At 39.6% G+C, this 13203-nt stretch overlaps 2 protein-coding genes across 3 annotated transcripts; both read right to left on the bottom strand.

The window, feature by feature from the left end:
• Nucleotides 1-609: 609 nt before the first annotated feature.
• Nucleotides 610-2975, bottom strand: LOC135164644 (succinate--CoA ligase [GDP-forming] subunit beta, mitochondrial). Its single transcript, XM_064125197.1, has 5 exons — nucleotides 2572-2975; nucleotides 2392-2491; nucleotides 1576-2171; nucleotides 1319-1453; nucleotides 610-1018 (listed from the first exon to the last, which is right to left on the bottom strand). Exons 1-5 carry the CDS (start codon nucleotides 2771-2773, stop codon nucleotides 780-782), a joined length of 1272 nt encoding a protein of 423 aa, XP_063981267.1. The 5' UTR covers nucleotides 2774-2975; the 3' UTR covers nucleotides 610-779.
• Nucleotides 2976-4053: 1078 nt separating this feature from the next.
• Nucleotides 4054-12790, bottom strand: LOC135164917 (death-associated inhibitor of apoptosis 1-like). 2 transcript variants are annotated; one of them, XM_064125715.1, is made up of 3 exons: nucleotides 12035-12790; nucleotides 7881-8819; nucleotides 4054-7576 (listed from the first exon to the last, which is right to left on the bottom strand). In XM_064125715.1, exons 2-3 carry the CDS (start codon nucleotides 8742-8744, stop codon nucleotides 7250-7252), a joined length of 1191 nt encoding a protein of 396 aa, XP_063981785.1. In that variant the 5' UTR covers nucleotides 8745-8819; nucleotides 12035-12790; the 3' UTR covers nucleotides 4054-7249. The 2 variants fall into 2 exon arrangements, with proteins under 2 accessions (XP_063981785.1, XP_063981786.1); XM_064125716.1 differs by lacking the exon at nucleotides 12035-12790 and adding an exon at nucleotides 10877-11998.
• Between the last annotated feature and the right edge of the window lie 413 nt (nucleotides 12791-13203).

Genomic DNA, 13203 nt, shown 5'->3' with positions numbered 1-13203 from the left:
CATCGATTTCTCTATGTGTTGTTCGACATTTCTCAATTAGTAATTATTGATTTTATGATAATAAAACCATTGTAAGAGGTCTGATCAATCTGGAGTCAAATGGGGCTCGAGTAGAAGCTCTGATGTTGAATTATAAAATTAAAGGAATATTTCATTTAAAAAAGTAATTGACGTACTTGGATAGGCTCAATGTTTGTCGCGGAATTTACGTATCTTTCGCTCTCGGATTGTCTACTCCCCCTTAAGTTTTCATATTTGCATTTTTACATTTTTTCCGGCTCACGTAAATGTTACTTTAACCCAGTTCAGGGCTCGTATCACGATATGTCAAGCACTATACGCAAACATAAGTTTCAAATTTGACTACCCTGTTTTTCCGAGTGATAATATGCATCGCACAAAAAATGTAAATAATTATGAAATAGTTTGAGTCGAGTCATCATGATCTCTGTGCCCCACTACTCAAATTTAATGGATCTAGGTGAGGTCGTCGATTCTTTAATCGATCGATGATGGCTGCCGTTCGAGTACTCCATGACCGAAATTCCCTAATGAGTACTCAAAGTACTTGTGACGTTCGTTTCAAAGGAATTATCCTACTCTCAATAATTTTTCTTAATGAAAATGTATTTCTTGTCGTCCTAAACCTAAAGTATAACAAATAACAAATTGTGTAGGAGATATTGAGATATCTCTTCCTTCCCTGGTGTGTACTGTTCAAATATTTTTGGTAATGATCTTGTATACTTTGTTCAATTAGGTTTTTAATGAAATTCGCATTATTTCATTGCAGCTACCACTTTCTTCGCTGCTATGTCGAGGTCGTTCTCCATCGTGAATGGTAAGTTTGACTCCTGAAGAATCTTTTGAGCCTCCTCCATATTTGTTCCCTGCAGCCTGACGACCACTGGCTTCTTGATTCCTAATGTTTTTGCTGCCGTAACTATTCCCTTAGCTATTGTCGCGCAGTTGACGATTCCACCGAAAATGTTGACGAATATTGCCTTCGCTTTTGGATCTAGATTGATGAATGAATTGTTTCAGTCAATGCTAAAGCTCTAGTATAATTATTTTACCACATTTGAATTTTTTAATGATTTTTCCATACATACTAGGAACTTTTGATCATTGCATTCGCGAGGTTTTTATTTTTTATCGATATTTTATCAGGCACTAAGGGATATCTATAAGCACACTTAAGGAATTTTTGAGAGAATATAAAAACAGGTTACGTAACGTTCGAAAAGTGATACATCCAGGCTTCGATGAGTGTATGCTATCGTTTAATGAGTTGTAAAAACGGTGGCGATTCATTTACCTTCTGCAACGATTCTGAATGCCTGGAATACTTGATCCTGGGTTACACCACCACCAACGTCGAGGAAATTGGCTGGGTCTCCGCCGTTCATTTTTATTATGTCCATCGTTGCCATTGCCAGTCCAGCACCATTTACTGTAATTATGGATAACAGCCATAAAGAAATTGAGTGAATCACGATGTACCAGCAAGATTTTTCTTCAAACTTTAATATCATTTTAATCATGCAGCAACCGAATTCCTTATGAGAAACTTACCGAGACATCCAATATTCCCATCCATGCTGATATAGTTAAGATTAAACTTTGAGGCTTCAACTTCCCTCGGGTCCTTCTCGTTAGTCTCTTCAAGATCAAAAATATCCTTCTGCCGGAATTGTGCATTGTCATCGAATGAAATTTTCGCATCAACAGCGACGACTTGTTTGTCCGCTGTTTCAACGAACGGGTTGATCTCGATCTGGAGAGCGTCAATGTCCACAAATAATTTCCACAAATTTTTCAATTCGTAGATGGCTTTGCTGTTGACGTCTTCCTCATTGAAACCCAAAAAATCTGCAACTTCCTTGGCGATACTCTCGTCTATCCCATAGTAAATATCCAGGGGAACTGTTTTTATGAGCTCGGGATTTTTCTCAGCAACTGTTTCTATGTCCATTCCACCAGCTGGTGAGGCTATCAGGACAGGGCCATTGCTGCCCCTGTCCATGAGGATGCAAACATACATCTCGCGTTTTATGTCCACTGACTCTGCTATCATGACTTTTTGGACGAGGATGCCATCTTTGTTGGTTTGCTTGGTGATCAAACGATGACCCAGCATGTGCTTCACAATCTCTCTCACTTTCTTTGGGCTGTGGGGAATTTACGGGAATAAAAACAGATTAAAGATGGTTGACTCGGTTGTGTAATTTGTACCCGGCTCTAGAAAACCCACTTAAATATTCTCAACTGAACACTTTCTCTACTGAATCTGGTGGTATTGGTTCACCCTTTATTTTCTTACTTAACTCAGAATGTTGTGTTCAACGTAGAGATTGCCATGAAAATAAATAATAAATTGTCGTCACTCACTCTTTAGTCAGATGAACACCTCCTTTGAATCCATTATCAAACCATCCTTTTCCTCGCCCCCCAGCGAGTACTTGAGCCTTGATCACATATTCATCCACCCCTAGAATGAAAGAACAATGAACCACGTAAAGATCGGGTCGGAAGGGTAATAAAAATTATCTCTCAAGAACAAATACATACGGAATTTATCCAAAGCACTCTCTGCATTTTTCAAATCGTCGACAATGGTAAAATTCTGTACAGACACTCCACTGTCTTTCAAGAGCTCCTTGCTCTGATATTCTAACAAATTCAAATGGCGAACAGATAAAACACCAGCCCGCGAGTATTTACTCAAAGATCCCACTGAACTGAGGACTTTTTTCGTTAGAAAAGCCGACATTCTTAACCTGATTGAGCAATTTTAAAATCACAAATTGTCCGATTTATCGAGCCGCGACGTTACAGGCTTCACGTCGCACGATTGATAAAGTTAAGATGCCTCCTCAAGAAATGTCGATTTACTTATCTCTGTTATTTTTTTTTTCTTTACGAAATAATTATCAACCGGTTCACATGGATTCAATGCATAAATACAACATGGAGAGCTAAGCAAAATGGTAAAGAAAATCTAGAATCGCAACTGCACGCCATCTATCGTCGATTTTGAGAACTTTTATGTTTTACCGACCGATGGCGGTAGACCCGGGAAGTTTCCAAATTCAAAAGGTCATTTTTTATGCTGCTTTGGAAATCATTTATGAAGCGTGAATGCGAGTCCTAGGAATATTATCCAAATGAAATGAATCACTACTTGAAAAAGTGTATTGATAGCGTCTGAAGTGCGATCCGTATCATATTCCAATCCTATCGGACCTATCAGATCCTATCAGACAGAATACGGATCGCACTTCTATCAATACCGTTCCCGCATGATTGTTTTAGTAATTTTTGTCCTTGTGCTATTTTTCTCATTTTTTTCTTCTGACAACATAGGGGAACAATGGTGCCATCGAACAATGTTTTATCGAGAAAGATAATTACTTTTTCGGGAATGCAACCGGTTATGAAATCATCCAGTGGAAAGTGAGACATCCGGGCTGATGTGATGCTTTCATCCCAATGGAATGTCGGCCGGATGCTAGACTATTCTGTATAGATGAATGAATCGGCCTCTCTCTCTCTGCTGGATATTTTCACCTACGTAGCGTGCTCCACACTTCCAGCAGGGTATTATCCTATAGAAAAGAGAGAGCATGAACAGAGATGCTGGAGAGGCTTGCCGTTGGTATACACTGTACATTGAGCCGATCGTTCCCACGAGAATGGAATGCAAGGGCCTCATAAAACTGGTCCCTTGACTCTTGTGATACCGGTTTGTTGCCCTGCTGCATTTTCTTCATTGAAAGAAAAAAAAATATAATGGAGGAAAAAAGTCTTAATACTATGTAATGATTTTTGAAATGCAGCCCACGGGGCATTGACAATTTGTGATGAATCTCAAGCTATTTTTTGGTACGAGAGACATTTTTTCTTTTTAATATTTTTATCCCGTTATTTTTCCAAGCATTACAAAAATTAGATAATTAGATTACTTAAATTATATTTAAATGTTTGAAATTTTAGAGTTTTTTTCGTCCCGGACAAATTACCTTTCAGGATAAAATAAGCAACTCGGTAATGTAATGATTTTCCTTCCGTTTATTCAATATTAATGTATATTATATTATATTAATGTATATTATCAGTGCGTACATCCGTACGGTTGATATAAATGATAAATACAATGACACTTGTTGTTGTATTTTATAATCGAAAAGAGATGTTGAGACAGTCGATTTTGTACATAAACGTGAATTTAACATCTTGCCCTTTACGAAGCGCGACCCGATTTTCTGTAAACGTGGAACACTCTTCCACGTCCATTCAACATTAGTTTACATAATTTTACAATAACACTGTGAAACGACTCATTATCCACAATCCACTGAGTTTCTCGAAAATATGTCTGATATGGTACGTTCGCTCCTCTTCGTTTCATCGAGATCAAATCGGATCGCCCTCCCAATTGAAAAACAATTTATTACAATTTCATAAAGAAATAAAACTGAAAATAAATGGAAATATAAATGAAATAGATCACATTCTGTTTGAAGAACAGTAGAATATATTGCCATGAAAAATACTGATATTATCATCGTCATCCTTCATATCAGGTTTTCCTTCGCGAAAACTTATCTTGTTAAACACAGGGGCGACTCCACCAAGCCCTATTTGCAATGCATTATTTTATTCCACTCAAATTCTTCGAACTAAATTATGTCATTGGTCTTAGTCACTCATTCGTTTGTGAATATCTACTAAGTACTCAATAATTAGTGATATTATCAGCAAATAGTGGCCAGACCTCGATAAACCCTTGTAAATTTGGTGAAAAAATTCCCAATAACGTTCGATAAAAAATTATCAGCAGATTGGTTTGCCACGTCGCTCGATGATTAGCTAAGGTTTTTCTTTTCAACAGGGCTTGGTAGAATCGTGCCTTAAACCTACGACTTACTGCGCACGTTTGTATAATAAAGGCATGAGTTTCTAATGTATATTTACGAAAGAATAATTTTTAAAAAAGTCCTAATACCGGGAAATGACCACATAAAAATTTCAATTTTCCTCCCGATCAGTGGACTTGTGCTCTTAGTTTTAGAATTTCTTCACACACCTGCACTTTCAGTGGGGATGTGTGGAAAAATCAATTTTCGCGTAAATTTTCTATCACTAGCATAATTTATGGAATTCACATACGAAATCCGACCCAGGAATAGTTCCTTAATGTACTCAATGAAAAATAGAAAAAATATTGAAATTAAGAATTTGGCTTATCTCAATAATATTTAAATAGAACCCTTGCTCATCATGAGCTGAGACAATCCTCAATTTGCATTGTTACTATCTTTGTATTGAATTTCTTCACTTGCAAGAGGGGGCATTGTAATCCCGTATATCCTTGTCTGTTCGGACAGAGCAGAGGATAAAGGTCTATTGGATATCGAACGATCAGGAGACAAGGCACACTAGAAATTAAAAGAAAAAAATTTTAAAAATAGAATCAATTCGCAAAACTTTGGAGCCAATTTTAGTTCTCTAAGTGAAGAATCCTTTGGACCTGACAAGTGTTAACTACTGCGTTAATATCACCCGAGAGCAGTTACGTGCCATGTGAAATTGAAAAATGGTGTATTGCGGTACTAGTGCGCAAAGAAATACTTTTCCCACGGGCGCATAACACGTCCTATTTTATGAGTTCACTGTTTAAATCGGTAGTGAGCAGAGAAATCAAATTTAATAATTTTTGTAGCCCAACCGATAAACCCGTTAAATTCTAAAATAAATGAATCTTGTATGATTGCAGTGCATTATATTTCAGTTTATTTCATTCAGAAACCGCTGCTGAAATTCCCCAGCTCCGCAACAACTGCTTCTAAACTTCTACCTTTGAATTGAAAGTCCAATGAAAAATATTAGATACGGATTTTTTTATTTAAAAAAATGAGAAATGAGCGTATCATAGGTGATAAAAAATGCCTATCTTATGATATCGACTAAAACTTCCTGATTTATCAGTTTTTTCAACATAAAAAAATACGTATCTAATGTTTTCCATAAAATTTCATTATTCCATTAGTTTTCTATATAAAAAAAAATCATGCAACTCAATTTTCGGGGCATTTGAGCTGAATGTAATTTTTTATACGCGAAGTAGTGCATAGGGGAAAACGAATGGTCGGTTCCATAAATTTCAGCTGTCAATGCGTGAGTGGTGCTTTTGTAACAGGCAGAGACTCGTCTGCTCCGTGACTTACATCTGCCTTTTATTAAAAATGGAACTGCGTTGTCAGTTCCATATGCTTCATGTACGTCAATGCATCCATAAAGTATTTTATAATCTTGCTCTTCATCTTGAAACTTTGACAATGTGAATTTGACGGATTAAAATACTCTAAAAAAAATTGGTAGAAAATGCTTCACAGAGTGTTTAAAAAGCCCGTCAACTGTGACCATTAATTTGTTATGAAAACTATTTTTCTTTCTAATTAGTAATACATATTTTTACATCGTTTTACCTTTTTATTATAGAACACTTTAAACAATTATTAATTCTTTTAAATTTGCATTGTTTTTATATCGTAAGAAAGTTAGAATTAAAACGCAAGTAAAATTTCATATACTTTCACGTCCTTTATTTTAACTTCAACGCAAACGCGGTATACTGAAACGACTAGACGTCATGACGCTTTTTGCTATTTTTTTCTCTACATTTTCACATTTCTCATCTTTTTTTTTTTCATCATAAATTTTTCATTTCTGGCCATTTTGTTATTTGCTGCGGAGAGAGTGACAGCCAATTTTTACTCTATCATAAAAATAGCAATTTATCGAGAATCAGGTACGGTTCCGGGTGTAATGAAAATTGGATTTTCCATCAGGAGTAATCATGATCCGGTAGTAATAATGCATAAAAAAAATCAAACAGTGAAAAAATTGTCTTCTCAATTGTAAAGCCTTGCATCATTGAATTACCACTCTAGACGGCTGACGTCAAGACAATGGAATCCAATTACCATTAAATAGCCCCTGAAACAGTGCCTGATAGCGATATGTCCCATGAGTCATGTCATTTACCAGGCGCAAAGTCATACCCAAATGAGTGTAGGTGTTTAGAAAATTTCCATTAATTAATTTAATTATCGCATTGAAAAGATGATCCACAAACTTTGCGTATTACTTTATATCGTCGGAGATTTGAACATCTTCTCTCTTCCACTTGCGTCGAAACAGAATGGAAAAATTTGGGAGCGAAAAATCCTCACGCTTCTCAGTACTAAGAGATTATCGCACGAACGGTCATTGTAACCGGTTCGCGGCACACAGCGCAAGATGTCATACCGGGTGCACACTTGACACAAGCGACCATGTGTCTACAGGGTAAAAACACAACACCTAATTCCTCGTTGTAGCAAATTTTGCACATCCTCGCGTCATCAGCATTTTTACTTTTGGGCGGCGAATTGGGACGCGATGACGACGCTATCCCTGAAGCTGGCTCCTTGGCAGCCTCGCCCTCAGCCTCGCCCTTTCCCTCTGCCTCTGCTTGCGGAGGCGGTTTGACCTTCTCAATGAAGCTAGGCAAATCCATCTGAAGTGTTTCCTGGAAAAGAGAAAAAACCTTAATCTCATTTACGAGAGGCTCGATAACGTGGAAAATTCTTCAGAGAAACAGTCTATTGACATGTTCTGATAAAGTGGCACTTCAGCTAGATACGGAGAATTGTGTCATTCCGGGAAATAGCGATAAATAAATTTCCAGAAACACGTTGAAAATTTATTATTAGGCCCTAAAAAGCTTGTGCTATAAAAATTTGAACAGTATAGTTTTTTAGTGCAGAAATTTTGTACTTGTCCAGAGGTGGAGGACAATTTTTTAAAGCCAAGAAATGCAAAAAACTATTTACCTCTCTCGTAGGTGGTGGTACACACTGTCCGTTGACACTGTCAATGAACGCCTGTCCCTTGATCAGCAGCACATAATAGCACTTGCTGAACCACTTGGCATGTTGCTCCCAGGGAGTATCCTTGGGCTCCCAATCCTTGAGTCCACCCCCACACATGTAGCACTGCGTCTCATCCCCTCGTCCAGTGTAATAAAATCCAGCATCAGCCAGCTCTTCCTTCGTCTGTGGCATAGATTTGGGCCAATTATCGAACGTCCTCAGCCTGGCATCGTGGCTAGCAAATTCAGGATGTGTTGGCCCCTTGGGTTTGGCCAAGCCCAGACTTCCTAATCTAGCTGTACTTGGAAATTGGAATTCAGTCGGTCCACTGCGAAAATCTGGTGATGTGTTTGGCCGATAATCTTCACCATAACGTCCACAAACATCTCTACTCCTCGGTGGTGGCACTGGCACTGTATTGGGATCAACACCAATTGGTACATTACCACACGGCTGTTTTCGTATAAATTTACACGTCGACCTCCAGCGTCGATGATCCGACATTGGATTATCACCCTCGACCCACTGGAATATCTCAATACCACACTCAAAACATTTAACACGATCTGTTTCACCAGTATAATAAAATCCAGCAGCTGCTAATTTACTAGTGTCCATGAAAGTGGCTGGCCAATTTCGATAGCTCGCTAGTCTCGCTGCTTCCAATCGATAATCGATGTTGTCCGTCTCATCAACTTGATTCTGATTGTTCACTGTTGGTGGACTTGGACACTGTCCCTGTAGTCGAAGGTTGTCTGATGATTTCAGTGGCGTTAAATTATCCCTTATCAGCGTATCCCTTCTGTGGCCTATACAATCCATCATTTCTGTATTATTTCCTGGCTACTTTCCACGAGTTTTCTCCAAATTTATCAATTATCAGAATTTCCCAGCCTTTACCTGTAAAGGATAAAACACACGTGTTAAAAATGAATAACTTTACAGCAGAAACGAATATGATACGAGTTTATGGTGTTGTCAAAAAAATACAACAGAGATTATCAAAAAAATTCCCGTCGAACACAATTATCAATATTTTGGAAGATCGGTGATGTTTCTAACTTCTTAATCTTACGTCACACGACATAAAAGGCATGAACATCCCCTTGGACTGCAGCACAACGAATGACCAACGCTCGTTTTCTGCTTACCGAACATCAGCCCACGCGGCCTGGGGCCGTTATCTCGACGATAGTGGAAACTCCTCGGTCCGTGAATGGACGTTTATTGACGAACTATGTGGGGCTTATTGTATACCAGATTCGTTGACGATCACTGAATCGTACACAAAGGAGAATTCACCAGTGTCGAGAATGGGGCCCCTAAATGCGTGATCGTTTTGTTTATTCATCCCCAAGCATGTCTACTCATGCGCAGACGCCTACGTATTTATCGAGGGCGGTTTTTTTCGTCTCACCGGCTGTCTCTCTCTCTCTCTCATACGCACAGTCATCTTCAGTTTATCTCTCGTCGCCGACATACCCGTGGATCATTGGGATTTACAGGATTTTGTTGCCTGTTTTTTAATGGAAAATATCGACACATGTTTTTGACGATAATAGCAAAATTCCCAGTGGCGGGAAAAAACAGACAATCAATAATCCCCCAGACACAAGTCACTCACAAATTTAAAAAACCCTTTACAACTCGTATGCACTTCAACGCCACCAACCCCCCTAATCCGCCTCTCACCGCGAAGATCCCATTCACCCACGCAAAAAGTCAGCGCACGTAAAACGCGTGGGGGATGACAAAGTTTTCAGTACCTCCCAGATCATCGACCAGCGAAGATCAATCTAACCTCAACGTACCTTCCTCGGGTAATAAAATAATCGATATTCTCACTGAATGAACAATGTTCTCACCATTAGAACGTGAAAAAAAAGCAGCCAAACAACCGAATTCCAGAGCGTGAATTTATCACTCGTGGATGATCATGTTTTTTTTCGGGGAACGATCTGGAGTCTTCGAGAAACGACCTCGAGTCCGTGGACCGAACCGACTTGAAACGTGCCTTCCAGCTGTGCCTGGGTGTTCCAAGTTCCACTCAACACAGGCACACAGGCTTTCTCACTCGAATGATCCCTGTCCCTTCCCCGCACCACCTCCCGTCCGGTTAATATCCACAAGCAGTCGGAAAGTTCTTGTTGTACGGTGCCAGGCTCAACCGTGTGTTTCGTTCGGCCCTGTAATTCAACAAAATGCGCCGTTGCCGAGTCTGGAGTGCACCGAGGCCCCGTTTCTGGCCCATTCTGCCTATACATTCACCTCGTGTTATTCGTATATCCTGACCGCTAGTCATGCTCTACTGTCTCGGTATCTGTGGTGGTAAATACCACCACAAACATGAGAAAACGCCGCCTCTGGACATTCCTTCGAATGGTATCTCTCTTTGCTATAATTGTCTAGAAACTACTGAGATGTGAAACCATCTGCCGTGGATTCCAACTGCCGGATGAGCATAATCATATTGGATTGACATCAGTCAAGTTGGTTTTATCGTTCGTGGAGGTTCATTGTTAGGCAGAGACTTTCTGGGAATTGTAAATGAGACTGCACCGACACTCGGAGGAAATTGTCGTTGTTTCTGCGCCCTGGCGATCTGGGAGCTGTGTAACTGCATAGTTACCTGGCTATTAGATGGGTTATTTTGACCACTGGATTAAAAATATCTGAAGAATGTGGGATTCATAAATTATTCAGAACAATTAAACAAGAGTCAGCACAGAGAACAGACTATTTTTAGCTTTTAAATGAATAAACATTTGTTTGATGAATTTTACAATCCCACATTCTTCAATGATGCCTATTTAAGGTATAAAAATGGCCAGTGAGCAGGTATGGAACCCCAGGGTGCAAAATACAATGTCAAGATGATGTCAACGACAAAATGACTAGCTAACACGTAGGTAATGGGGAAAAATGCTTCAGAGTTGGCTGGTGGATACGATACATACCAGTTTCAGGCAAAATAAACATGGCTGATAGACTATCGCGTGTCATTCTTGTACTTTTGGCTTTTTCCTGCTGAATACCGAATTTCCCCGTGGATGAATTGACCGTAACTTCCTGGCAGCGAAAATGACTCATGTACCTCATTATTTCCTCTTCCAATTCAAATCTCAACTTTCACATATGCCTTCACGTAGCAAAAATTCTTTCTTTTTCCTTCTCCGTTGGGTGTTATTTTTTTTTTTTCATCGCATTTCATTCTCGCGTCGCGATCCCGCGTGGCAACAGTGTGGGTCGAATGGCGGCCAAGAGTGAGAGAGTAGAGGAAAGGAAGGAGACGGTGGGATTTTAAAAGAGAGATAAACCGATCCCTGTGTATGGTATTACAAATCCCACACGTACATACGACTGGGTATCAAATATGTACTCGTATAATCGTCGCCAGGAAAGAAGGAACTTGGATCCGTGTGGTGGGGTACATCGAGTCGAGGTTAAATTCCAGACGGTGGGGGTAGCCAGCCCCCATACTTCTTTTGTGGCGATGGTACAGGCGAACTGACGAGTTCGTTCCCCCAGTGTCCAGCAGTGGGAGACACCAATGTGAATGGAAAATGAACAGAGTGGGGACAGTACTTGTCAGACTGACTGTACAGACGTGTTCTTTGTACGGTCGGAACGTGGGACAGGAAATGGCCACACACAGTCACGGTACAATCATTCCATTATTTATTCCGATGGAAAATAAACATTAACAAAATTGACTCACGAAGGAGGTCATTTTCTAGCGCCTTATTCTCTGATTTTTTTGATTCTTCGTTTGATATTTTTACAGCCCTGGATATTGATAAGACGCGAATAACGTGGGAGATAAGGCCAATCGCGGTGGGATGCAATTGCCAGCAACACTTGGACTCTGCGTGAGAGATTATCGTCGCGCCCAAATAGGAAAGCCAGTGATCGAATACTTATTTATACTCTATTTCCACCGTTAACGTCATGTTGAAAAAATCAATATGGTATATTGTTTTCAAGAATTAATTTCAGGGCATTATCTGAAGCCCCGTGGAGAATAATTCATGCAATCTACTGCTCCATCTGTTAGAGTATTATCAGCTAAAATAAAGCTACATTGTTAATTAGTGCTGTTGTGGGCGGAAACATACCAATTCCCCTTGAATTAGCGATATTTTTCTTCCCTCCAGCACTTCCTCGATTAAAAATAATTACGTTCTTTCCAAGTTAAAAACGTGAAAAATCACAATTTAAAAGGTGTCTGTAGAAACTCAGTCTTGTTTTGGTAAAAAAATGTAAGGGCAAATGTCCAAAATGAATGGCTTCACGTGCTGATTTTTTTCGCGGAAAATTTATTGCTGATTTTGCGGTTTTTTTTCCCTTATTTTTCCACTCACGAATCAACGCAACTCGCGAGCGTTAACACTCTCAACTCGCACATTTCACTGGAATTGACGTAGTGGCCCCGTACCAGCCGCGTTGTATTTTTCGAAGCGAAGAACGAAGTGAGGGGCACTTGTAATGGCGTCGTCGAAACTTGGCTTCCCTAGTCTGAGCTGGATATTACTGTACAAGGGACCAGCTGCCACCAAGACGCCCAGTCGAGCGCTTTCTGTTTTCCCCACTATTAAAATTGCTCGAAGAAGGCAGAAATGTTGTGTACGAGCCTGTGCAGACTGAGAAGGCCGCGGCAAAAGGACGCTGAGTCGTGACGAAATAACAAAAAAAAAATTTTCAAGATAATAAACCCAAGCACTTGGAGAATGTTAATAACTGACGTTGTGCACGCGTTTATCAATGAATGTTCGTTTGCTTATTTGAATTTTACGAGTTGGATATATTTGTAAGACGGAGTAGAGAGCGCACAGCGCTGGTTTTTCGGCCCAGCGGCCGAATAAACCGAGTTTTTTTTTCTGTTGTTATTCCAAGGGCTCGCAGGGGTTGTAAATCCCACCCCTTGGGCGTCAATGCGCTTCCCTACGACGCAGGCCACGTACCCTATTACAGAAATCGATCTGTCTCACATAACGGCAATTTTCATTTTTGCAAATTGGGACAATTTTTACAATTTTTTTGTCCTGCAGTGTTCATTGTAATTAAAGGGATTTGACAATTTCTCAGTCAAATTTTACAAGTCATACCGATCAATTAGCCAACTCTTCAAATCGAGTTTGATTACCTGCCAGTTGTCAACGAATATCTCGGAATTTAAGATAGATAGCGTACTTTCTGCTAAAATATTTTTTTCAGGGACAATTGACAGCTACAAAAAAGGTTTGCATGAAAATTTTGCTAACACCCTTAGTTGTGGAGATATCCC

Source organism: Diachasmimorpha longicaudata, chromosome 7 (assembly GCF_034640455.1).
Source record: "Diachasmimorpha longicaudata isolate KC_UGA_2023 chromosome 7, iyDiaLong2, whole genome shotgun sequence".
Taxonomy (NCBI): domain Eukaryota; kingdom Metazoa; phylum Arthropoda; class Insecta; order Hymenoptera; family Braconidae; genus Diachasmimorpha; species Diachasmimorpha longicaudata.
The sequence above is the reverse complement of the archived record's forward strand: the minus strand, read 5'-3'. Positions and strand labels throughout refer to the sequence as shown.